The following is a 27,876-nucleotide window of genomic DNA, read 5'->3' as shown; positions in this document are numbered from 1 at the left end:
GACTCAGTTTAATATAACTGGCCTAATTAATGGCTCTGTGATACACTCTAGTGGTAAAACTCTGCAGTACCACCACAGTGACTGACACCAGCAGCCCAAGAGAAGCAACTTTGTGCTTATTCAGTGGATCACACAGTGTGTGCTGCAGCGGGGTCATGACCTTTGCACACATCCACGTGTGGTGATACTATTAATGTCAGCTCTCCTGGTCACCACATCAGCTGTACGCTCTTTATTTTTAGGATGGTTCAAATTGCAGTAATGTGATGTCAGCATAGAAAATCTATTTGTTTTGGCAAGTGTAAATTTAACCCTTTAAATAACTCCAGAAATCAGCTTCATTAAAAAAAAAAAAGTTCTACTGGTACCAGCTATGGCTAGCTAATAAACACTACATTTTACAGACTACAGACCTCAGTTAGCTGGACAAGTATGGCTTTTTTTTTAGAAGGGTTGCCGGCAGAAATAATCTTATCTCCAAGACACACCATGCTTTGGTTTGTTAAATTGCATCTGAACAAATCACAAGACATCTGGAAAAATGACCAAAGCGAAGCTATTTCGGACTAGTTATAATTCACTGCACTACATTTTTCCAACGATGTGAGAGACTGATAACACCACAGTGTATATGATATATGCGGTGGGGTTTGCATAGTTTATCTCAGGATGGCACAGAGCTCTTTTTCACAGGATTGCAGTGATTCAGTCAGTCCAATTCATCTATAACTTTGCATCTTGTCTTTTTAAGAAAGTAATTAAAACTCACACCTCACTGTAAAACAATATACATTACTGATACAATATCAATATTTCATTTTAAAATATCAGTTTCTGTCAATACAAAATTATAGTGACACTCCTCTATTCAAAATACACCTTATTTTAAAATAACCTCCAAACAATAACTGACACAGAGTATTTGGGGGGCGAATTTATTAGGGCTTTCTATGGCCAGTGTACATCATCATGATCTACAGAAAGAACTCCAAAGTTTATTCAGGGGACAGTCTTGACTGAGTGACCTCAAGCTTGAGGTATAAGTTATTGTTTCTGTTTACAATGTGTGATCAGTGTGTGTGTGTATCATCCTTCAAATCAAAGGTAAAACCAAGCTGCTAAATCAGTAAAAACAAGAGCACCACAGTCTGGTGCTTATCTATGTTCCTTAAACCAAAAGATTCAACGGACAAAAATAAAAAGTATGAACATGGGTTAATGCTGGCAAAGGTTAACATGTTGGGTTGTGCCCAGATTACAGAATATGGCTCTTTATCACAAATCCTGTATTTGAGTATTAACAAACAGGTAAAAAACAAAACCAAAAAAACCCTCCAAGAATACTTGACTAATCGCCTTTTCAAAAACTTCACAGATCAAAGCAAGACACTTGCACTCCAGCTTCGAGTACAGGTACTTCATATTGACTGACACAAAACATACAAGTGAGTTAAAAGTAACAGAACATGTTTCTGTTCACAGCTGGATTGTCCCAAGTTTCTGGGCTGACTAATGCTACACAAGTGCAAGTACATGAGTTTCAAAAAGTGCTCTGTCCATAAACAAGTGCCTGGCTATGTTACAGAGAATGTACAACTTAAAACAAAATGATACAAAATCAAGCATAAAAGTACAAAAAAAATGTACAAACATGATTGTATTTCCTTGACTTGCTGAGCTTTTGCAAATAGGAGATGTTGCATGACAGTAACTGCATTACTTGACAGATTTGACCTTTTTCATAATATGCACAGCCTTTAAGTACACCCAACGGGTTTTCCGTAGCAAGAAAATATATTCATTTATTTTTATAAAAGATAAAGTAAAAAAAAAGCAGCATTTTTTCTAACTTAGAGCAAAGATAGTCAATGTGGGGACTTTGGTAAACAAAATGTATTGCTGAGGCATCTGTATGTACAGCATATGCACAAATGGCTTTTTTACATATTACATTATGGTTTTGTTTTTTGTTTTTTTTACAGATTACAGCAAATTTCTATGAATGCAGCCTAACAGGTTATGGAAGCCATACATGTATTTACTGTGCATGAGCCACAGCACCGCCATCACAGGTATGAACTGCATATGTACCATAAGCTGCCAGGGGGATTCTTGATACATGGTCTGTATTGCACACAATCACACATTTCCTCGATTCCACAGAGGATCTATGCATACTCGTCTTCATCAACAGCAGTATCATATTTTTTGCTGCACAAAGGTTTCAAGCTTTATGATTATCCGTGCGGTACATTCCATTACTCTCATTGCAACCTCAGATGTGTATCTGTCATTGGGAATCTGCGGGAATGGCAGGAGATCAGGGTAGCGAGTTCTCAGGCTGTCCACACCGTATCCTTCCAGGATCTGAACGTCACTGGCGAGGCCTGTGAGCTGGGAGTTGTACTCCTCTACTTTTTGAGCCAGCGCAGTAGGCTTTACATCTTTGTCTGACTTTCCTCTGACAGCATAATCAGCAGCTATCAATGCAAGCTTTGTGGCCAAGTAGCACTTGAAACAAACCCACTCGTTAGCGTTCTTATGAAGGTCATTGCGAGCAGCGGAGTAGTTTGCTCGGGCTTGTCTCAGCCACCTGCGGGCCTCCACAGGGTTTCCAACTGTCTTAAAGGTTGGGGGAACAAAGAAACGATGCGAGTGTGATGAACTTGCATAACTTGGATAATGTTCCCTGAACTGTTGCCTTTCTGATTTGTGACTCGTTGCTTCTTGGTTCCACGATGAATAAAATCTTTGAAATGAGAATTTCTCTGACTGGAAGCGGGTTGATGATGCAGAATAGGCTCTCCTGGAAGCCCTGTCTGTATTTTGCTGATCAGCCAAAGACTGCTTCTCCATCCTGTTTATCTCATTCTGTAGGTGCTTGAAGACTTCTGTGGCAATGTCCAGATTTTCTGCATTTTTGTCTGGATGCCATTTGAGATACAGTCTTCGGATAATCTTTTTTCTCTCCGTCTCAGGAAGCTTCCAGGCTTGTTCAACTACTAAGGTCACTTCTTTAAGAATCTCAGGCAATGCCTTAAGTTTGATCTTTTTTGGAGACTGTTTATGTGGAGGGGGTCGCAAGTTTTCTTTGCCAGGAAATGGAGGGGGGACCATTCGTAGACCAGAGGAACGACAGTCTGGGCTCGTAGGTGTTGATGGTGTTGATGTGTCTCGAACTTGAGTGCTTTCATCTTGTCTGGAGAACTTGTATAAGTCGAGGGAACTAACTATTTTGTACTCACTATAACCAATGTCGATCTGGAAGCATTTCCCAAGGAAACTTGTGTTTTCCTCCTCTTCTCTTTCGACTTCTTGTACAATGATGGCGTATGTATAGGTGGGCTGATATGAGCCATATATGTCTCCCCCCTCAGAGTCTACAAGGTAACCCACATATTCCCCTGGATAGAATACATTCATTGGATCCATGAGCAGTGTGTGATGTATCTCTGCTGGAATTGGGGTTCCAGGGAGGGGTAGCTCAAGCTGTGAAGGCTCTGTTGAATCATATTTAACACCAAGGTTGTCCAGCTTCTCTGTGATTCTATAGATGTCATTACAGCCCAACATGGCAATCAGGTACGACGTGTCTGAAATCAAATTGTCTGTAGCAGACTTCAGTGTCATAGCAAGAGCCAAAAGAAAATTAATGTCTTTGCTGTCTGAATGTTGGATGTAAAGGTGAATCACAGCTGTCCCATATCTCTTGAGGAATGCTAGCGTTTCACTGCGACTGTGCGGGATGGGGCTACATCCTTTCACTCTTAAAGTTGTCTGGAGTTTCTCAAAACAGGACACTTTGAGTCCTTCACAAAGCGCTTTGCAGAGACGTATGGCTTTGTCTTCATTCACAAGGTATGCATTATCGTTCTCATGTTTCATTATTCTGATCAGTCCTGTGATGAACTGTTCTGATGAGAGCAACAGCTGAAGGCGACCTTGTAGCGAGCAAAGGGCACCGAATTGGCACATTTTTGGAGAGTCCTCATCAAGTTGTTCTTCAAGTATGCTACTCAGCAGTCTAGGCCTTAGCTTTTGTGGAAGTAGCATGATTAGTTTTGTGTGGTAGGCGTGATCTTTGCCTAGATAACACTGGCTCAGATCCACAAGCATCTGGACTCCAACATTACCCTGAATTCTGCTCTTGTAGTGTGGCGCATCATCAAACACCAACACATTAGATTTGGCTAATCTACCATCATGGCTTGGCAGGTAAAATATCAAATCTCTTAGATCTTCAAGGTCTTTGCGAATGTCCTTTGGTTCATTATGAAGAGACTTGAACAATCCCGAAACAACCCTTTTCACAGTTCTCATTTCATTTGGGTCAAGCTGCTTTCCCTCTGAATTTCTGTAAATTCGCCACAGCACTTCAACATATTGTCTGGTTGACACAACATCTTCTGTGCCAAGCTCTTTGAACAGTTGATGAAAGGTACCGAGTTCTAGAGGCAGTTTGTACAAGTAGGGTTTGAAGTCGGATTCATTGTCCAAATTAATGACCACTTCTTCAGGTTTTAGCAGTTTCCAGCCATCTTCTACCATGACAAAGGCTACTCCACGGAGCTGGTAACGGAAATCTCTTTTATCTGCATTGAGGAACTCATATGTGGATCTTAGAACTTTGTTCCTGGTTTTCACCATTTCATCATCAGGATTGGATACACTGCAGATATTCTTACAGTTGCTTATGACTTTCTCCAGAGGTGGGTCCAAGTTGACACCGAGCATGTTTAGCACTTGGTCAAGTTGTTCCTGCCCAGTGAAAGTGCTACCCTCTTGGTCCCTTATGCTTAAAGGTGTAGCTTTCTCCGGTAGTATTGGACATGATGTCCAAAGCAAATGAATAATATCTGTTTGCTTGAACTTTGGATTCACTTGGGACCCACTGAAACGTATGAGAGGAAGTGTGCCACTCATCTCTTGGTACTGAGAATGAAGTTTGATGAGTTCTTTAGGTGCTCTCTCAGGGCACAGAAAAGGTATCATTGAGAGCTCTTTGAGAAAAGTACCCTGAAAAAGGTCCGCCCTCTCACTGAAAATATGGTTCAAAAGAACATCGACAATGGTTTGTACTTTTTCCTTGGTCCAGCTCTCTGTTTGCGCTTTGATGCTGATCTCTTTTGCAAACTGAAGAATTTGCTGCTGTGATACTTCATGCTTGAGACCGATGTTTCTCAGAAAATTTATCCATGAGGTGAGCAACAATGTCCCATTCTTGGGTTTTGACACTTGCTCTACTTTTTTAAAAAACTCAGCAGGTATGAATGACTTTGTAGGTAGCATAACTTCAAACACTTTAACTGTTTTATCATAGAAGAACTTAGTTGGCCTGATTCTGTTTGAGTAGTCATAGATGAATGACAGTTCCTTCAGTTTCTCATAGAGCTGATCTTTCATCTCACATGGTTCTTCCATTGCCAAAAGCCTCTCCTTCAGATAGACAATGTGTTCAACTTTGGCATCATAGGAAAGACTCTCAAACTTTGGCAGGAGATGATGGAGGTAGATTTCTAAGTCATCTATTGGCATGCAGCCAAGGAAGGTATACAACTCTTTGAGCTGCGGACAATCTGCAAGAAATGCAAAGGAGTTCGTGTTTGTCCATTTGTCTATGTCCGCAGAAGGGATACTTTTGGCAAGAACATAGTTTGCCCCGTAGTTAGCAATGCTGATATATTTTCCGCTTACTGATTTAAAGCATGGGAGGAGTTTTAGGCTCTGTGCATCTTCTTGTGTGAGGTTAGCCAAGTTGCAGTTGAAATATAACAGAAAAGCCTCAAAGTCCTTGTCATTCAGGTTTCCCGATTTGAATGCAGATGTCTGAATCATGTACTCTACAGCTTTCAGAACACTTGATGGATTTTCAATGTTTGCAGTGTACTGTGTCAGAAAAGGCACGAGCTGACTCTCTTTGACACAGATTTTGTTAACTGCAAGTTGAATACACCCTGCTTTCATTAGGGTATGAAAGACTTTGTCATTTTGGCCCTGTGGAAATATGGCAATGCTCATCAAGCTCAGAGGTAGAAGCACATCATACTCTGGAACAACAAGCTTTTCTCTGGCCATGAATTTGATTCCAGGCAGCAAAGCCCAATCTTTCAGAATTTCAAGCACTGTGTCGAAGCTAGGTTTCAACTCCATCTGATTTTCCTTAACAGCGATATTCTCACTGATGAAGTTCCACACATTTTTCAGCCAGGATTCACTTGCAAAGGTATCTCTCCATTTCACAGGAATCTTTGATCGATACTCTCTTGGAAGAACAGACCCAAGTAGGTCCCCAAAGCTGCTGATGTCAAAGCTTTTTGCAACTCCTGCATTCAACAGGATGTTGCTGTACCTAATGTACAATGTGTTCATGAACATGTCTTTCCTAGATGATATCAGTTCATGGTGTGCTGTCAGGAACTTTGGTCTCTTTGAATCAAACACCTGAAGCATGTTGTCCATTGTTATCGACAGAGGCAAGCCCTCGACTTTGACTTCATTTTCCTCTATATCTTTAAAACAGTAGTCCACTAGAAGCTTCAAGTTATGAACTAGCTTATAGTTTGACTGCTGGAGACGACAGGGGAGTTTTCCAACATGGCATGATGTATCCGGTGATGAGAAAGTGTAAAGAAAGTTACGGACATCACTTGGTGTAACATAACGTACTGGAATCCCTGCATCTTCCAAACAGAAGTAGAGATTTGCAGTCTCATCGCAGCTGTGAATCAGGTTGAAACCAATATCAAGAAGCAAGGTTTTCAGCCTGTAGACATTTTCAGCCACAGACTTCCTTGAAGTTAGGTTGTACTCTGTGTTTTTCAAATGCTGAAGTTCATCTTGTAGCAGGTTATCAAAAAAGGCTCTTCCCTTGTTTGTTGTAGATGTATTCACCCATGAAATATAAATGACAGAGTGCATCTCAGAGTTGTCCATCTGTGCTGCTCTGACAACAGGAAGGAGACGTTTCAGGTCAGCATGGATACAGCTGTATACTGCTTTAACCAGGCAGTACCAGTCTGGCTGTATATCAAGTCTGTTGACTGGGAAGAAGAACAGATATTTCCGCAGTGTATCTTTAACAACATGAAGTGGTGTTCCTTGGACTATAGTCATGGTGGGATCTGGACCTGGGAAGTATCGACGCTTGAGCTGAATCAGCAGTTCCACACAGGCGGGTGCTATCAGTGATGTCATCAGATTGTTATTCCAGTCACTCCTCACCCCAACTCCATTGTCATCTCTCCACAGGTTTCTTCTAGCAGAATCTAGGGCAAAATGTCCATTGACATGAAAGGGTAACCCTGTCTCGAGTGAAAGAGGAAGAAAGCAGAAAGCTCTGTGGGGTTTTTTGTAGTTGTGACTTACACATGCAGCTACCCCTCCACGTGGAAACAGGGTGATGTCTTCATTTTTGTGAGCTGAGATCACACTTTTAGAGACATTTTCAATGTTAGGGAAGCCGGATCTGTTGCAGATCATCCATGTAGTCAGATTTCCCTCAGTATCCTCTATGTCCATTGTGTAGGTTATCTGCTGGACTGGGATAGCAGTAAGTGGCTTCTTTTTGGTCACACTGTCAATGACAGAGGCATGAAATTGTTTGCGTTTCAATCGGTCACCATCTGTTATTTTGGCTGTCACAGAGTAGAGCACTTTTAGTTCACCAGATGAATGATCAACAGTACAGATTGATATTTTCTCCATGTGGTTAAGAAACATCAAAAGCTCTGCACCATCAGTTTTTAGCTTATCCAGTAGGTTCTGTACCATCCTGTCAGACGCAGCGACAGAACTGATCTCTGATGTCTTTGCCATGTCTGTAGAGCGGATGGGGAATCTGAACATTGTGCTGCGTTCCAACTTAAAATGAGCTCCCAAGTAAAGATTAAGAACATCTGAAAACTGAGACCTGAAGTCAGAGTCCAAGTCTCGAAACATTCTTCCTGGACTCACAGATGTGGCCCCAGGTGCATACCGTGCATGTGGATCAAAGATACAAAGAATGTCATTGTTAGAGATGAAAGATGGACAGTCAGTTATGTGATAGACGGAATTGAATCCTATGCCATATTGACCAGTTTTTCCTGGATTGGCCTCTTTAGTTCCTCTCCCAAGATTCTGTATACCTCTGATATCATCTTCTGTGAATGGTTGATTGTTATATACACAGAGGGCTGGGCCTTGCATCGGGATCCATTTATCGTCAAATATTCTATCTGTGGGGTGCGTTCTTGGATCAAAAACAAAGTAAATCTCTGTTGCTTTGGCATCATCTGCATTTTGAAGCAGCTCTTTCAGCATTTCTTTTTCTGAAGGGTAAGCATTGAGAATGCTTTTAATTCTGCTTGTGAGCTTTTCTTTTTGTCCAAACTCACTCCCAAGTGTGGTAAAGCAGACATTTGAGGCATATCTCTCCAATGCTTTATGACGTTTTGGGACTGCTCCTAATTTTACAGCAACCTCTCTTGGAATATCCCCGTGACAGTATTTCACCGTAGAGTCTCTGACTTTGATCCAGGGGCAGTCATTGTAGCACAGGGATTTTGATGGCTGCAGCATTAGATTGGAGTCGGGCAACAGAATCTCACCATAATTTACTTGACAGTATTCTTGGTTCTTGTCTCGTATTAGGCTCCATATTCCTTCACTAATAATTCTGCGACATAACTGGAAGTTTTCCTCACTGAGTGCTTTTCGTCCACATTCTTGCTTCATAGTTTCCAGAACTGCTGAGAAATCTTCCACTGTGAAGCTAGGTTGTACCCCAACACTTTCAAAAAGCTCACGGCAACTGTTTCTGTACTTGTTGGGGAGCTGGTAAAGATGTGGAGCTGCATCAAAATTTAGGTGGAAAGCAACTTTGGAAGGACTGACATATGTGTTCTCTACCAGGATGGAGCTGAAGGATTTCAGTTCCTCAGTTATCTGATCTTTTGCACTTTCGTCCTGTAGCATCTCCTCATGAAGATATTTGTAACAGGCATTTGTTATGTTTTCCTGATACAGAGTTACACCATCAAAAGCCTGAGAGAGCTTCTTTAGCTGACTGATGACCAGTCCAACTGAGGGTTTCCTAATTAGACCAAGACAGTCTTTCACAGCCAACGAGATTGCACCACAACCTTTAAAGGATGGGGAATTCTCGTTCAGGATTGGCTTCATCAGACACACTGTGTCCTGATGTTCAGTTGTAAAGAGCTCTCTAGCAGAGAACATTGTTGTTGGTGAAAAGTTGTTCCCATGCCACGGGAGAGAGAATCCGGCAGGCCTTGTCAGGAATGGAAGAAACCTGATGTCCTGCAGTTTCTCCAAATGCTCAGCTGTTCCTTCATCTCTCATCTTCAGCTTTTCGTCAATGAGATTGAGTAGTATACTACTACGGAAGCATGCAGCTGTATGATCACTTTCATTAAGATCCATGACAGAATGAGCACGCTCAATCAGGTCCTCCCATGACAGATCATCTTTTACCATGCCTAACTGCACTAGCTTTACTAAGCATACAGGGTTTACATAGTCTTTAGAAGTTCCTTCAGGAAATCTTCCATCATCAGCGTTGTAGAGTTTAGCAACTCTTCCCTCTGGGTGAATAAGTTTAGAAGGTAAAACCAGTTCCTTGTTGGGGCCAGAGCATGGGATACAAGGCGTAACCCTGAGAATTGATGCAAAATCCTCTAGTTTCTCATTCAAAACATAATGCATTAGAGGGTCCCTAAGCTCTTTGTCAATTTCCTGGATGTGTGGGAAAAAGACATCTGAAAAGAACTGCTTCTCTGTCAGGGTGTTTTCCATCAGCTTTCCTTTACACCCAGCATCATCAAATCCTTCCTTCACCCAGTCAGGCAGCTCAACAGCACAGAGGTTTTGTGAGCCACTCTTTTTGAGGTATTTCAAGAAGATCTTGAAAGCAGCGGGTCCTATGTCTGACCTGCAGAGTAAGGCATCATCAAGGAATCTGACACATTTGATTGACACCCACGTTTTGCCATCTGAGAAAACTCTTGCATGCTCACTGTCACCTCCTTTGGCTATTTCTTGGTAGACACCCTGGCTGATCAGTCTGAAGTCATCATGTACTTGACTTGGATCTGGCCAAGCTGCATAGTAGTTATACTTCAGTAGTTCTCCACTTTCGGCCAGTGACCTCAGCATGGTGAGAGCTGCTAAATAGGCCTGGACAATGACGTGTCTCATGAATATAGAATTCCACTGTCCTTTGGTGTCTGTCTTCCAAATCTCTTTACGGTTTGATGTCACAGCAAAGCAGCCGTTAATTTGGACTGGTAGGCCTGTTTTGATTCTTAAAGGTAAGTAACAAAACACCTCTCCGATTGGTGTTGCATTTGTCTTCACTGTCCATTTTCTATTCTCCTCCTCTGAGAGAAGAACGGCCACCCCTCCACAAGGCACTAGTCCTAATCTTTTTCCACTATCACTAAGGGAAAATTTGAGTGCCTCATTTGCATCCATGCATGAGCAAATGAGCCAGTTGGTGACCTCAACTGCCTTTTGGGGCATTTCATCTGTGAGTCTTCTTGTCTGAACACCTTTAGCAGCCATCTCAAAGTACTGGTTAGGATCTTCCTCTGAACCTCGGAACAGTGGGGAGTGGAGATCAACAATGCGCTTGAACACGTTGTGAAACTCCTCCACCATAACACGTATGATGCATCCAGACTTGGGAACATCAGAAGGTACCTTGTTGGTGCTTGCTACTTTCTTCATAACCTTTGCTGCAGATTTTAGGATACTTAGAGGTCCATATGAGGCTTTGGATGACCACACACTTTTGTTGATTACCACAACATCTTGCGCTCCTGCTGGATTTGGTTCCTCATATTTCAGGTATTTCAAGACCATGCTTCCAACATGTTGAGTGAACAGAATGAATCTGTGGCCACATATGCTGAACTCATCAACGAGAGAGTAGATATCTGTGGTATTGTAGTACAGACTGCTGATTTCACTTACTGATGCTTCCTGCTCTGTTCTGAATGGAAGTCTGAACAGTGTACCGTTGTATTTGTATGGCGAGTCCTGAGCTAAAGGAAGCTGGCAGTTGAAGACATTAATGAAAGGTTTGAACTGATTGGGAAACTTTCTCAGCCTCCTCTGTTGTTTGTTCCAGTTGATTTTGATCCCTGGATTAGACCTGTCTCTGATGTGCTTGCTGATGTGATTAATGTTTGGATCAAACATAATCATGAACTCTCTGCTCATTATGATGGGGATATCTGTAACGTGATAAACAGAGTTAAAACCCAAGCCAAACTTGCCAACTTTGTCTGCTTCACACCTTTTCACTGATCCACCTAACCTTGTGATGTTCAGAAAGTCTGTGTCTGAAAATACGGCATTATTGAAAGACCACAAGGCAGGCCCGTGGCAAACAATCATGCCAGGGTCAAGGAGATTCTCCCGAATGTCAGTGTTTTTTCTCATGTCAATGAGAAAACTGCACTCTGTTGCACTTGCATCATCAGCATTTTGAAGAAGCTCTTTGAAAATGTCTGCTACAGATGGATATTCCTCCAAGATATTTTTTATTCTCACTGTTAGAGGTTCTTGTTGGCCAGACTGTTCAAAGCCAAGATTCTCTGGGTTTATCAACCGTGTGCTCAAACATGGGACCTTCAGCCACTCTGCTGTTTTCATAGGAATGTCATCATGGACCAATATAATTGGTTCTGAAGCATCTTCGAGTAAGTCGTTCAAATCATCAACTTTAATATCACAGTAGGTACATTCATGGATGGGCTTCATCGCTAACCTGCTTGGGTCTTTGTAACAAAGAATGGGCACATGCATGTTAGTGTCTACAGGTATCTGATTGTTGTACAGCCATCTCAGGATGTTGATTAAAAGTAGAATATCACGTTTGCTTTCCTCCTTGGTCATCTCTCCTTCACATCTCTGTCGAATGAGAGCAATGACTTTGAACACATGGTCTGGGACAACCTCTTCAACTGAACCACAGAACTTGAAAAGCTTGTGAAACTTCCTTATTGTTTTGGGCAGAGAGTAGAGGTAAGGCTGCAAGTCTAGATCAGGCAGGGCTTTTAAAACTGTCTGGCCTGGTGACGAGAACGTCTTCCCTGTCCACACCCAATCAAAAGGCAGTGATTTCATTGCTTCTCTTGCATCCTCAAGATGAGCCTGCATGAAGCCATAAATCTCAAACAAGATCTGCTGGAACTGATACCAATCCTCTGTGGTGAATGCCTGAGATTTATGCCAGTCATTCACTGCTTTCAAGTGTTGTAATACTTGATCCACTTGTGGCTCTATAGTCAGTTTCAGTGCCTTCTTCATACCTGCAGATGTGTGTTCAACCAGTGGTACTGAAGATCCCACAAGCACTGCATGGGATATTTCACACATTTCAGACAAAGAGCAGATATGAAGAGTATCTCCAACCCAAGCAAGAGATTTAGGGTAAGTTAAGGGCCTGTCTTTACAGACCGGTGCCCATTTTAGTTTAAGCAAAGCTGTCTGAGCATCAGCTGATTTTACAAGCTTGGTCTGTTTGTTAAGTATTTGCAGCAGTGTTTTTGCCTTTTTAATTATTAAGTCCCATTTAGGTTCCTCACTGCTTTGCAACTCCTCTATCTTCTTTGCCACTCGAAGTACATCTTTTTCACTGAGCTGTACTTCATTTCTTAGTCCAAGTTGTCTGAGTGAATGAAGAATATCTGGAGATGACGTGAATGTACTTGTGGGAAACCTGTTTTTTTCCTCCATGAAGAATAGATGTTGCAGGATCTCTAGCTCAGGATCAAAAAGATCTGTCGCTTTGACTGACTTTCCACAAGGCAGCTGAATGAATTTAAGAGCAGAAAGCCATCCAATCACGGCTGAGTTTTCATTCTTTAGAAAAGCCAGATGTTTAAGAGCCCAGAGCATGATTTCAGTTGTCTCATCTGTTGTGTAGTAACCTCTCTCTATATCCTGAATAATAATTTTGAAACATTCTGTTGTTTTCACTTGTTCAACATTTAGCATTTTGATGAGGCGGATTGATTCCTCATCAGAGCAAGAAACAAGATTTTCAGATAATTTCACATCTGGCGGGTGCTTGGCTCTGTGGTGTAAAGCTCTGGCCCCTCTCAGTGATGTGAATGCTGAGGTACCTTTAGAGCATGTACCCAGTTTCTCAAAGATGGAAAGGTCAAGTAGGATATGCTTCTCCTTCTCTGTAATGTCAGACAGCCCTGCAAGAAAATTTCTGAGTGCAATTTTCTCTTCCACTGAGAAAGAAGAGACTTGGCTTAATAATCGTTGGGTTGATGTTCTACTCATAATTTGCAGAAGCATACCAGGAGAGCACGGGTGAATGTAATTTTTTAGCAGAGGATGCTGCAAACAGGGATCCAGCTTTTTTATCACTACTCCTCCAAGCTTTTCTATGATGTCAAGCACGTTTTCAGAAAGTGGCGCCTCTTCCTCATCCACAAGGACTATGGGTGATGGAGTTTTGAAACGAAGAAGCTCAACTGTGTGTGTGCTTTCCTCGAGTGGCACAAGTGGGATCAAAGGCATGTCTTCAAATGTATTTAGGTCATCAGCAAAATATATATAGAGATGCTTCCAAATCATCTTTAGCCAGGAAAGTGTAGGATGCTTCAACTCCCTGTTTCCAGGATCCCACTGAACTTTAAAGTCTCTGGTTGGCCAGGCTGTTGACAGGATCTCCTTGACGAGTCGAGCTGAACGTTCAGGGTTCAGCACTTGTAGCTGAGTGCAGGGTCTACCTGTTATAATAACAGTGAAATTTAGAAATTAGCACAAGTTATTATTACAAACACAGATGCAAAATAAAATCCGATCAATGGGTTAGGTTTGTTCTTTTTATTGATGCAGCGGCTACAGCTGTAAAGGCACTTTTTCATTCATAGCTCAGCCACACGATGTCATTTAATTTTTGAAATGTTTTGTTTCCTTCTTATTCTCTTGACAAATTTTACTCATTGAATCATGAGTATATTTTTTTCCTCAGACATATCACCTCAAATACTCAGAATCTAAATATATTTAAGACATGTAAGTCATGCAAACACGCTTGCACAAACTTTACTGTGTACGCACACACACACACACACACACACACACACACACACAAATTGTTAATTTGACAAGGAAAAAATGCTTTTTCCAGGCCTGTGGCACTTGTTCACTTCGCTCATGTATTAAAACACTGACATGTATGGTAATTTATCATGTTATTAATTTTTACCTTGTATCACTTTATATAGTCAGATGGCAAAAACAGTTGTTCATAAACACTCAGCAAAAAAACATTAAATAAATACATTTCTTCTAATTCTTCTTTGCACGCTACATAAACATTGTGTACAACAAAAAAAATAATTAAAGTCACTGTTTGATGAACACTTATTTATAGATAACAATGATAAGACTTCAAAAGTGCCAAGCAGTTGGGGAACACACATACATACATATGATACGATCACTACAGTAAGATACTAAAGTCATGCCAATCTGAATCCAGTCTTATCATTCCAACATATGAGTTTGGGTTAATGATAAAAAGGTCACACACTTTGAAATGCCTTACCTGAACACCCCCACAGAAACTGTTGCACTGTAAATTTTAAGAGATGTGGGATGATTTTTACTGTTTCTGTCTTTTAAAATAAAATGTGGTAAAAAACAAAAAAAAGAATTTAAAAAGTAAACAAATGATAATTTTTCAGTTCAGGACTTCTGTATATCAAAGTAACATTAAGGCCTTACCCACCCTAAGGCCAAGGTTTGGAAGTACAGTTAAGATTTCTGTTTAAAATTGAATTCTCTATGTAATAAAAATGAATAATAGCAAAATGTTAGCTAGCAGAAAAATAATAAGCGGTTAGTTCCAAATTGTTGCAGCTATGTTTAACTGGAGTATTCTGTTTCTTCTACTTTGGGCTTTGGCGGGCAAGTTGTTTTCTCAGCACTTTTCCTCTGCCTGGGTCGTGACCCACAGTCATGACTATGGCATGAGTATGGCAGAGCGTGCACTCAGGATCTGCTCTTGCAGACCGAGTAGAATGGGTGGCACAAAAACAACTCATCCATGAATCAGCATGCTCACTCTCTCTTCCATTTTCTATCTCTCGCCTAAATTTTCTATCAGCCTATCAGCTGGGTACCAGATTTAATGCCCCGCTGGCACTGCTGAGAGTACAACAGTCCAGTGTTACAACATGGCTGAACCCACATAACCTACTTGTTCATCACAGGACTGCAAAAATGTTCTTTTGGAGATACAGGCCAACTAAAAAATTAACACAATACTTTAAATCAAAATCATACATAATAAAAGAAATGATTAATTTTTTTAGGCTTCCCTAAAAAGACACTTAATCTAACAGATTAGATTCAATTCCTATTATCAAGATTACAAATAAAAATCTGTTAAAAATGTTTAACATTGTCAAACTCTCTGCTGGTCACTGCTGGAATAAAGCTGATTATATATACATTTATTGAAAGGAAATAGGTGACATTACCTCTGCATTTGGTAGCTTTCTTCAAACTGTCCATCACTGAAGGCTTGATGCTCTCCAATATGAATCGATGCTCCAGTCCTGGATACAAAGACCTTAGGATAAAGTAAAAAAAACAAACAAGAAAGGTCATAAATTTTGCAAATTTAATTCTGGGCTTACACATAAAGCCAAATCCAGCTGGATGCAGTTTGTGTAATCATGGGCACAGTTTTCAAACAAGAAGCTATCAAAAACCATGTTCACAGAGGAACAGCAGATTTCGCACTATGCATGTAATTCAGTTTGCTTTTTTAAATTGTATTATTGTCTCATTTTTCAAAGGCATCAGCAATACTCACTAGATAATCATGCAATTAGTCTGTCAATATTTCTGAATAAATCAGCATCAGCCTTCCTAATGTGGAAATTTCTTACCTTGCCACTAAACCTTGCAAAGAGCAGTAATCTTACTTAAAGCCATGAAGAATGAACCAGACTGTTTATATAAATGTATTTGGAACTAATGCTTGACAAAAGAAAAATGAGAAATGGATTCCTTATCCATGAAAAAAACAACAATATGTGAATAGTTTACGGTAAAATATATAAAATAAATATTGTTTTCTCCTGTTAAAATCAATTCAGGAATAAAAAAGAAATCAAATTAAGAAGAGAATTACAAAAACATGATGAAACTGGTAGAAGCTTATTTGTAAAAATAAACCATCTCACTCTGTCCGTACCTGGGGTACTCGTCAGAGGCAATGTAAATGGCATCTTTTTCAGTCACAGAGGACGAAAACGTTATAAAGGTCTCATCTTGGAGTGGCAGGAGCTCAAGTCCTATAAGGTCGCTGTAATTAGCATCTCCAAGTGCAAACTCCAGCAGCAGCAGCTTCTCCTGTGAGGGACCTGTGTGTCTGCTCTTCCTGATCACTTGCCGCAACAACGATGGCGTCACCTTCCTCACTTCACCGGACTGAGTCATGTAGGCAGCCAAGACAAAGTCCACAGCAGAAGGCACCTTTGCCACCTGCATTCCTGAGCTTTGGAGGTAGTTGATCACAGTCTCTGAAATGCCATCGTCTGTGTCCAGCTCTGAGAACACAGTCTGGTCCACCCTGACCCAGCTCTCGCTGAGGGAATAGATTACTTGGTGCTGCAACAATTCATCAAACAGTGGCTGGAGAATGGGTTTCCAGCGGGACTTGACCAGCTTAGGGTCTGGCCAGGCCCTATAGGTTCCTGTAGGAGACAATGGAAAGTCTTGGTCCTTTTTTATCTGTACCCTGTTGATAGCCTCAATTATGAGAGTGAAGTAAGCCCTCGGGATGACAGTAATTATAAGAAGCTCATTCCACAAGGCAGCTGGATCCCTCCACTGGTCCACTTCCCGCCACTTGATACTCCTGCGGTTGTCCGTGAGGCCAAAGAAGCCGCTGACATGAACAGGAAGGCCCGTTTCGCTCTCTTCTCCGGGAGGAAGTGGAAGGAAACAAAAAGCTCGTCCTGAGAAACCGGATGTTGCACCTTGGTCCTCTCTGTTAAACAGAGTAAGAGGCAGGGCAATGCCTATGCTAGGCATAAACTTCAAATCATCTGCCAAAGAGTCCAACTCAGCACACATCCCTCTTCCCCCAACTCCATTACACACCAGCCACGTCATCCTCTGGGTCTCTTTAGCCGTTTCATCCTGAGTCTCGATGTTGAGCTGGTAAGTGACGCACGTGATGGCAGAGCTGGGAACGCTGTTGCTATAGCTGTCTATAGCCTGTCCCAGTATCTTCAGTGCATTCGGTCTTTCTAGCTTATCATCTGTATTCTCCGTTGCTGTAACCTGAAACAACATGCGCTCTGTGCCATCAGACTCGCGCACATGCAAGGATATTTTCTGCACACTTTTAAGGAAGAGGAGCACCGTGTCTGCGTCAGCTTTGAAAGATTCAAAGAGCTCCAAAACTTTTTCCTTGTTGTAAATGTTGCCGCTGAGCTGAGATGGTTTCATGCGAAGCGGGAAGCGAAACAGAGTTCCAGGAAAGTGGCCATCCTGAATGGTTTGATCGGAACTCCCAAACATCCCAAAATACGGTGCAAACTGGTCAGCTAGTTCCGTGATCTCTTTAATGTCCGACTTCAAGTTCCAGCACTGGCCTGACTCATTCACGCCAAACAGGGTCTGATGGGGGTCTAGCATGGCGATCTGGTCTCCACTGAATATACTGGGAACATCTGAAACATAATTAAAAAGAACATAAATTATAACTAACAATGGTAACTAGTTACATTCAGATCAGCATATTAGGTAAGTGGCACAGTCGCCTCATGGCAAATGTTTCAGAGTTTGAACCCGATGGTCGGCTGGGATGTTTCTATGTGGAGTGCAGAGGTTTTTTGCAGGTGTTCTGGGTTTCTCCCACAGTCCAAAGACATGTTGCAGTTGTTGATGTCACCAGGAATGGTAGTAAGGTTATTACCATTAACTAAAACTAAATTAAAAACTAAAACTAGATGTGAAAAACCACTGTAGTTAACTGAAATAAAAATAAAAACGAGACTAGACCAGGACATGCCCTCCATATGTGGGAGGACTAAAACTAAAGTAAAACGAAGAAACACACTCTGGAAACTAAATGAAACTTAAATGATTAAAAAAAAAAAAGACAAAATGAAATAAAAATACAAAATAATCAGAAAATACAAAACAATAACAACTCTGCTCTATGACCAGGCAGGGTGCACCACGTTTCATGCCCAATGTTGACTGGAAGACGTAGATATATATTTGGGCTTCTGCTTTGCTTGGACATTTCAGTAAATGCATTAGTGAAATTGTTTTTGTAGCCTTTAATATCAGTGGAAGGATCTCTGGAGGTAATTATCTGCGATTTGTTACCACTGTGATTTATGTTCCAAACTTACTGCCTCTCAGTCTAAATTTGGTTGCGGTCAGACTCTGGAAACTACAGGTAAACATCCCTAGGTTCAACACACTGACTCCACATGAGAAAACAAAACATCATTCAACATTTCGCTAGATAAATAACACTGTACCTGTAATATGGTACACAGAATTGAAGCCGATGCCAAATCGTCCAACTTTTAAAGGATCTTCTCTCTTCCTGCTCCTTGCGATCTCCTGAATCCCATTCCAGTCTTCCACAGTGAACACCGCGTCATTGTACACGTACAGTGCTGTTCCTGCAAGTCAGATTCAATGTGACCATGCTGGGAAAAACTCCAAAAAACAAATGTCATTATTCTAAAATGAGTGAGTAAAGATAATGTATTTTCTTTAACTAAATTGTTGCCTCTCTTCCCAAAGAAGTCAGAGTAACAGAATAGCTGCTAACAGATATTTAATCAGGACAGATTCTTGCCAGCATGAGAGCTTGAAGGTTTGCCCTCTGAGTTAAGAGCTGATCACTGGGCTATGCTGCTGGACTTAACTTGTTACTGACTGCTAACCTTGATGCTGAGCCATGTCAGGTGACCACAGTGACTCCGCTCCATACTCTGTCTCATCGTACATGAACTTGACCTCTGTGGCTCCAGCATCCTCAGCATTTTGGATCAGCTCCTTCAAAATAAAACAGAGGAAAGATCAGCAAATATGAAGACAGGGCCTTGTAACAAAGCCACACTGAGATATCAGCTTTATAGGTGGATAATTTTATCTAAAAGGCCTCGCCAAAGAACATTAAGACCTTATTAGAATAGATGGCGTCATTTGGGACTTCAGCTTTGGAAAAAGTACAACCATATATGGTAAAGGACCTGAGATCGGCAAGTTAAAGCCAAAATAAAACTATGACGTTTGTTTCTGTGAAAACGTGGCATGTTTTCTCATTTAAAATCCTTTTTTTTTACCTACAAACAGCTTTCTCTTGGAAGAATCTCTACCATAGCAGACTGATGATATAAACTCATAAAATACCGCCAATCCGGTGTATGTGTACTAAAAATAATAACTAAATAGCCAACAACTTTAAACAGATCAAGAGAGTTTTAAAATACTATCAGAAATGTATAAATTCTGTGCAACCTCTGTATGCTAATTATGTTTAATATGTAGTCTATACAGACACAAACAATTTTTTTTAAAAGCACCCTTACCTTTAGAATCTGTCCTCCTTCAGGATATCTCCTCAGGATATCCTTCAAAAATTCAACTAATGGAGGTGTTGTCTGTCCAAACCTTCCTGTAAAGACACACTGTGTAAGATTCTCTTTAATATTGACTGATTGATTGCAGACACGTGCAGGTTTTCATGTTACCTCCTCCTTTTAGGCCTCGTCCCTCCAGAATGACAGATACTTCTGGGCTTCCCACGGGCACCAGAGTACCAATTTGCACACTGTTATCCAGCTATGCAGGATTGATGTGAGGAGAGAGAGCTTGTTTTAATGTACAGCAAGAATGCATCACACTGAAATAAAACTGTGTGTGATCAGGTGACATGAAGAAAATATGTATTTTTAAAAAGCCCTTACAAAATTAACATGTAATTGCATGAACAGAATGAGACATATCACTTAATGAGACTTAACAACAGACTTATAGTCTTCAATCTTTCACCACAGCTACTGTTAAATCATTCAGAGTTGGGTTTATTGCACATTAGTTGACAGACTGACTTTTCCTGGTGAGCATTTCTGAATCAATGCAGCAACGCCTGACTCAGCTGTGTGGGGCTCTTCAAGGTCACACTGTGCCCTCCTGCACTCAGCAGTCTTTGCACATCAACATGCTCTCTGGCAAACTGAGTCATCCCACTCATCATCTTCATCATTGTCACGCCACTGTACAATTATTATTTCACAGTATAAAGACGTTTTGTGACGTATATTGTAAGCAATATGTTTCTTAGAACAAATATACAGTGACAGAGCTCAACATACAGAGGAAGGTGAGGTCTTGTGGTTATATGTAATAATATTATTAGGGAAAAAGTGAGTTTATAAATCTGTATAAAACCTTCAATAAATGTAAATAACACCTTTTATGTAGTTGCACGCAGGCAGTCTTCATTACTAATGCCTTAAAAGAGTTTTTTGTAATAGCTCTATCAAATATTTGGCTGCTAGGATTGAAAGTTTAATTTTATCTGAGAGCACCCACTGCCAGGCATTTACAGTGAAGAATGCTTTAGAGACTCAATGAGAACAAGCCAAGCTTGCCTTAAAGCGCACAGCACCTCTTCCATCACACTGCTGCAGATTTAATTGCATCAGTGTAACATCAAATATAGACTTACATCCGAAGGGCACAAAGGAAGTTACTTTCTGTTATTGTTTCCTGGGAAAACACATCATGTAACAAAGCTTCAGGCGCAGCAGAAATCATGACTGTATTACTTTTACTTAAAACTGGCCCTGCAGTGTATGTGGTGTTAGCTTGTAGGGCTGGCTTGCAGCTAATTTCTGCATATGAGATGGGGTGGGGGTGGAGGGGGGCTGCCAAGCACTGTCCACCATCTGGTGCTTTCCATCAGCTGAGCCACAAGACATGGGGCCAACTGCAGCCCTGCTAGTAGTGTAAGTCACTGAGTGAACTATTACAAACTAGCACACCACAGTCACACTATAGATTTATCTGCCCACAAATCTGCAGTGTTATTAATGAGTTTAGATTAGGTATGTGTTACAAATTAGATTAACTGATCAACTTTTTAACAGTAACACATCTGTTTGTTTCAAATAAATAATTACCATACAATCATAGACCGTTCATTCATATAACTGTACAATTATATATGCACACAAGTTAATAATCATGATCTTAAAACTGCAACATTTTGGGATATACAATGTGATACTTCTAAATCTGGAAAATTAAACAAGCTTTCGTTGAATGCAGCATTTTTATTTCAATCCTCTGAATGCAGTAACTTTAGTATTATTCAATACACTGTGATGAAGAGGTGCCGAGTCATGCTGTCTGCAGTATGAGTGAGATCATTTGGCAGCAGCCAGTGGAGCAGATCCTGTGTTTAGGATTACTGCATAACTGTCACTGTAAGAATCACAGACAAATAGATAGATAGATAGATAGATAGATAGATAGATAGATAGATAGATAGATAGATAGATAGATAGATAGATAGATAGATAGATAGATAGATAGACAGATAGATAGATAGATAGATAGATAGTCATGAGATCGATAACGCTCCAAGGCCTCAAATAATTACTAACACAAATAAGTAATTACACCACGAGGGAAACTCACAGCACTTCTAACAATGAGGGCCCTGTTAACAGTTTAAATGACTGTCACACCATTTGTTCTGCCGTTATGGAACAGGGTCATTAAAATAGAGCAGCTTTCTGCTGTTTGTAATTATCTAATTTAAGAGAGAAAAGCCAAATTTCTTCCTCGTATCTTTCTGCAATGACATTACTAGAATGTCAAAAAACAAAACAAAAAAACAAACAAAAACCATTAATTTACTTTGTACTCAAGTACTTACAACCTGAAATACAAGAAGTGGCTCATTAATAAACAAAGTAACAGACTTGTGAGTCTTGCTCTAATGTAACATACAAGGGACCAGAAAAGATGGCAGATTTGCCGTTGCACATCATGTGCATTTTGTTTTGCTGTGATCATACTGTGGCATGTTCAAAGACGTTCAAAATGACAGTTTTATTGTTGTCCTTATCAGTTTTATTTTATTTTTCTATTACAGAAAAATAAACGCTCACCATTCTCCCATTGTGAGTCAGTCGTTGCTCTTTGACTGGGAGGTTTGTCTCCTCGTACAGCAACTGCTTGACATCTTGAACAGAAGTAAATGGAGAGACCCGGTAGGACCTCAGGCCAATGCACTCATGACGAACTGTCACCCATGGCAACCTTGAAAATACAAGCACACATTAGAAGTTTTAACAACAAACAATGGCAAGAAATTTTTCTTATGTATAATAATCTTCTGACAGACACAACACTACAATTCAGCAGCAAAGAAGGAAAGGTGTTAAATTTCATCACAAGAAATAAGAGTCTTGCTTACGGCCACTATTGATCAAGGTTTAAGTTTGGAAGAAACATGAGAACGTGGACTCTTCACCAGGTTCATATACCAACCGTCCATTAATGCCATTTTATGTCTGTGTAAAGTTCTACAATATCATATTGAGAACACTGCTCTCTTCTCTTTCTCTTCACCCCAAACGGTTAAGGCAGATGGCTGCCCCTCCCTGAGCCTGCTTCTGATAGAGGCTTTCCTCCTGTAAAATAGGGACTTTTTCCTACCTTCTGCCACCAAGTGCTTGCTCATAGGGCTTTGTGTGATTGTTGGGCTTTTTCTTTAAGATTGTAGTGTCTTTACCTTACAATTTAAAGTGTATTGAGGCAACTGTTGTTGTGAAATGGCACTATATAAATGAAATTTAATTGAACTAACTGACCATCCTATCACATCCTTAAAAGTGAAACCTTACTGCAGTCCCACCCAAGATCATTGATCTCTCAAAGCCTTCAAGAGCTGTGCTGTTTCCTGACAATAAGCCAGAAAAAAAAAAAACCCTTCCTCATTTTGTTCCTGGTCACTTCTTCAGAGCACTAGAGTGCTTTATAGAAATATGCTGCTATTTCTGGAAACTATGTGGTTGTTGCAGTTAAATAAGACAACCTTGGGCTAGCCTGTTAACAGAAATAAAACAATATATTTCTGCTCATTCAGCAGGAGGTCATTGGACCTTTGTGGTTAAGTCCCTCTGGACCACTGTAGCTGGGTGGGTGTGGCAGCCAGATCCAGCAGAGGATGGTTAAAAAGCATTACAGTGATTATTTACCTTCACACAGGCAACAGAACCATTTTGCTGAAACGTATATGCCTGATCCATAAAGGGAAGCTGTAAAAAAAACTGTTGTTATTCCTGCCTTGACTGTTAGTTGAGATATTCACTAGGAAGTCTGAACACCTCAACTACCGAGGAGTTATAGGAGTGCTATCAGCTGCAAATATTCAGCATGTTACATGTTGCCAGGAGTATATGACAGCAAACAGTAAACTTACCAGGGGTCTGGACAGTTTGCCATGTCGCTGCTGCTTTGTGTCCCAGCACATACACGTTCATTGGACTATCTTCCCCACTGCGCGCAGGAATACACCATCCGAGAAAAGGCTGTCGTGAAACAAGAAAACCGTTATTTTCCATCACCTGCCCCTTGACAGTGCGGTAAATTTATACCAGTCCTCTCGGTGATGTATTACACACATATATATAGCATTTATGTGTTGATGTGATTTGTCTGAGAGTTTTCGTTGTGGCCGCACACCGCCGGTGCCGGTTGTTATTTTTCCACTGAGCCTCTTTAGGAGCGTTATCCCAACAAACCCCACTCACTTGTGTGTGCCCAGCGCGCGCCGATAATGGTCCTCTCGAAAAGCAGACACATTTCGCGGCACTCGGTATTCCTGGAAACAATCGCAACAACAATAGCAAGTGACACTGTTAGATCCCTCCAACTACACACCGACTCCTTCAAAGGCGATGTTCTAATAATAATGAATTACACTGAGCGTGAGAGCAAAACGGGGGGACACGAAGCGAGAGGAGTCCCGGGCGGTTACTTCCGCTTCGTCTTAAAGCCCGTCAGGAAGACTAAACAGTCTCGACTACCCTTTACTTAACTGTTGTCTTTCTTCTGCGCGTGAATTCATTGAGATATTTAAAATATATTTAAATATTTTCTTCTGCAAGCGTGAATTCATTATTAAAAGTTTGTCCTGTAACGTGATGCAGTGGTGTGATGACCAATTTTGTAGGCGCATGCGTAGAAGCACATTAACGGAATAAATCTCCCTTTAGGGTTTTTCTCAGTAATAATTTTTCTATTCTTTAACTGACTGTACCAATAACTATCTTTCACTATTATTAATCTGCACAACAATGTGCACTAGGTTCCATTTAATCTTTAAATCAATTAAGGTCACGCGGTCAGCAAAGACTATAAAAAATCAAGAGTCGCTCTGTGTTCTTTTCTATTGGTTCCGTGATCCGGAAGTAACCTGCTGAGCGACTTGCCGCTGCAGCACTACCAAGGTTTCAGTGTGTATTAAATCCACCATTTGATACTAAAAAAATCACGTTCACTTAATATTTACTAGAAAGATACATCAATACATGGAAAAGGAATATAAACTGTGGAATATAAACTGTGCTAAAATGTAGCATCAAATAGCTGCCTTTTTACAATAAATGAATAAATAAATAGCTTTCCACGTTCTTACAAGTGAATGTAAGTCTATTATTGACTGTTGTTGGTCTTTAAATAATCTGCATGTATAAATTCTTCCGGCTGGCCAATCAGAACCTGTGTTGGTGCCCTGTCAGTAGGTAGGCTAATTCATTATTTAGGGGGCACCATTTCATACATTTGAAGTCAAAGCAGTTGGGCACAAAATGGAAAATGTAATTTAATGCAAAATAAACATGAAATGTGACATGAGGGATAACAAACAGATCGCCTACATATGAAAACTACATGTATGAAAATTAAAATTTAAAAGCCTCTTTAAAGTTAGTTGTGCAATTATTTAAAGAAAGGGAACACTTAATCCTCCTTTATGTAGCTGGAAATGTAACTTCCTGCTTCTAATTATTTTTTATTGACTTATTTATTTTACAGTGTCATTGATTTATTGATTAGGAGACATTTATTGATTTTCTCTACAATTAAACCAAGTGGCACCATCTCTCTATATAATGACATCAGCAGCAAAAACAACAAACATGCTGCTAACGCAACATAATGTTTTCTGATATGGTGGGAAAAGTGAAGTGTGCTAGAATTGGCATGTGTGCTTCCAAATGTGAATCCCTTCCCATATACTTTGCATTACTTTTCACCAGTCTAAGCGGCGTAACCTGCTGACTTCTGGGAGTTGGAGTCTCAACCAAAGAGCTCAGACGCCAGCACACTGCAGTCAAAGATGCGCAAATCAACTTTATAGAGGAGAAACACTGGCAGAGACATGAGGCCTGTCGCCATCACATTAAAATCCTACAGAATTAATTTCTCAGTATATTTCTCAGTGAAATATACCACCTTTATCTCTCCTGCTCTCTGGCTATGCTCTCAATATATGGAGGCTCTTCTCATACTGGTGTCTTTGGCAGGAATCATATACCCAATCCACTCTATATTTGAGAGTGTGGTGCAATACCTTAGGGCAGATTTACGTAGAAAAGTGACATCATCACTTGAAAGTCAAGGACTCCCAGCACCTTCAGACATAACCCTACTCTCAGCTAGATCGTGCTGGGTTGTCTGAGGACACGCAGTCTATCTACTAAATACGTCAACAACAACAACAAAAAAAGAAGCAAAAAACACTTCAAACTTAGCATGGTGCTGCGATTTCGGGTATTCAAGGCTATAATAAAGATAATTCCACGCAGGCCCACTTCTATGTTGTAACAATAGACATGCAATTTCTACATCATTTGAAAATATCCTCTGAGCCGAAATACATGTCCTATAGCGCTCTATCGCCCCAGCAGATCACATCTTATTATTGCCGCATTGGAGAGAGGAGGATACTCACATGAGGAAACGCAGCAGCATCAGCGCAGCATCTCTGCACTTCCTGCTGCTCCGCAGAGGAGGACTCAAGTTCCTTTAAATGACCGCACCAACACTCCAGGGATGTTGGTTTAAACGGAATCAGCCCTCAGATGTGATCTCTAACAGGCGTGAACACCTCTGTACTTGTTTCATACTGCAGGTTTTAACGCGCAGGTCTCTTAAAGAGACAGCATCTGTGGAAACGTCCGATGGGACGCACCACACTAGCATATTATGGGATGGGCGAATAGACACTGTGCATTATACAGAGTGCAAACTGTTGTGGACTAGAACAAATAATCCAGTTAATAATATTTTTAAAAGTAGTAATGTAGGGGCTCAGTGGCAGAAGAGTGAGAAAAAGACACAAGTGTGGTAAATGTAATCGAGAAGAAGAGAATGTGTCCACTTTAGATGGGCCATCACTTACATTTTTATGTGAAATATTATATAGTGTGTCCAACTAACACCGAGGAATAGGTTCGAATAAGTCAACTGCAAGAGAAGAGTATCTTAGAGCAAAAAAATAAATAAATCTATGTATATCGTGCTGGTTCTGTTAGACCTCAGTGCATACCATAGACCACAATATTTTATTACAGAGATTAGAATACACCATCGGTATTAAAGGTACTGCCCTGGAGTGGTTTGACTCATATCCCTCTAAAAGACTCCAGTTTGTTCATGTAAATGGGGTTCCTTCTTCACGCACGAAAGTTTGTCATGGAGTTCCACAGGGTTCTGTGCTGGGACCAATGCTTATACTAATACTAATTAGCTGCTTCTTTTTTGCAATATAATGCAAATGATGCCCAGTTTTATTAACCATGAAGCCAGATGATACAAGCAACTACTTAAGTTGCAAGCATGTCTTAAAGATGTGAAAGACTGTAGGGCCTCTAGTTTCCTGTTTTGAAATTGAGATTAAACACTCACCTTTTTTCCACTTTTTTATATGTTAATACATCATTACTGCATTTACTCACCGGTAATTATTAAAGTCTGGCTCTTCATAGTGTGTCTTTGTCCTGTTCCCCACCAACCAACTGGTCGCTGCAGATGGCTGCCCCTCCCTGAACCTGGTTCTGTTGGAGGTTTCTTCCTGTTGAAAATGAGTTCTTTCTTCCCACTGTTGCCAAGTATCTTGTTCATAGGAGATGTCTGATTGTTGGGGTTTTATTTCTTTTATTATAAGGTATTTACCTTACAATATAAAGCACCCTCTGGCAAATTTTGTTGTGAGTTGGCACTATATAAATAAATATTGAATTGAACTCAATCAGTTCTGCTTAAAATTGAATACTCCATAGAAAATAACAGAATAAAAAGAAAAATTATGAGTTTTTACATGGGTCTTCTGAAGGACTTTTGGTATAAATGTGTAGTGCAATAATGCTATAGTATAAGAACACAGCAAACCACACAGTGGTCACCAGAGCTGACTGGTGGAAAAAATTGCTAACATTTGGTGCACACATTGAAGGATCTCAGCTTCTGTATACAAGAAGAGGATGAGAGCCTGGATACTTGTGGTCCTCCAACAACATCAACATCCTGTCCCAGGATAGACACGAGATGTGTAGCTGTCCTTTTCACCTTGAAGTTAATCACCATTTCTGTGGTCTTATTTATTACTTATACATCCAACCTCTGCAGAACCGTTGGAGTCCTTCTGTGGACTGTGTTAAAAATCTGAGGTGGACAAGGTAAACAGGATTGGAGGCAACACAGCCCTGGTGGAGTTACCATGCTGCAGACAGAGCACTGCCCAGTCTCATATGCTGCAGCCTGTCTGTCATGTGAACAGTA

At 40.6% G+C, this 27,876-nt stretch overlaps 1 protein-coding gene across 4 annotated transcripts; it reads right to left on the bottom strand.

Moving 5' to 3' along the window:
- Nucleotides 1-1,239: 1,239 nt before the first annotated feature.
- On the bottom strand, nt 1,240-26,805 carry sacs (sacsin molecular chaperone). 4 transcript variants are annotated; one of them, XM_019367590.2, is made up of 12 exons: nt 26,048-26,805; nt 23,844-23,914; nt 23,513-23,621; nt 22,197-22,347; nt 19,767-19,857; nt 19,605-19,690; nt 18,957-19,068; nt 18,543-18,689; nt 16,235-17,720; nt 15,513-15,604; nt 14,576-14,602; nt 1,240-13,751 (listed from the first exon to the last, which is right to left on the bottom strand). In XM_019367590.2, the coding sequence occupies exons 3-12, from the start codon at nt 23,533-23,535 to the stop codon at nt 2,200-2,202; spliced, it is 13,767 nt and encodes a 4,588-aa protein (XP_019223135.1). In that variant the 5' UTR covers nt 23,536-23,621; nt 23,844-23,914; nt 26,048-26,805; the 3' UTR covers nt 1,240-2,199. The 4 variants fall into 4 exon arrangements, with proteins under 4 accessions (XP_019223135.1, XP_025754195.1, XP_019223136.1 ...); XM_025898410.1 differs by lacking the exon at nt 26,048-26,805 and having other exon boundaries at nt 23,844-24,004; XM_019367591.2 differs by lacking the exon at nt 26,048-26,805 and having other exon boundaries at nt 23,715-23,848.
- Nucleotides 26,806-27,876: the final 1,071 nt, after the last annotated feature.

This window comes from Oreochromis niloticus, linkage group LG14 (assembly GCF_001858045.2).
Source record: "Oreochromis niloticus isolate F11D_XX linkage group LG14, O_niloticus_UMD_NMBU, whole genome shotgun sequence".
NCBI lineage: Eukaryota > Metazoa > Chordata > Actinopteri > Cichliformes > Cichlidae > Oreochromis > Oreochromis niloticus.
The sequence above is the reverse complement of the archived record's forward strand: the minus strand, read 5'-3'. Positions and strand labels throughout refer to the sequence as shown.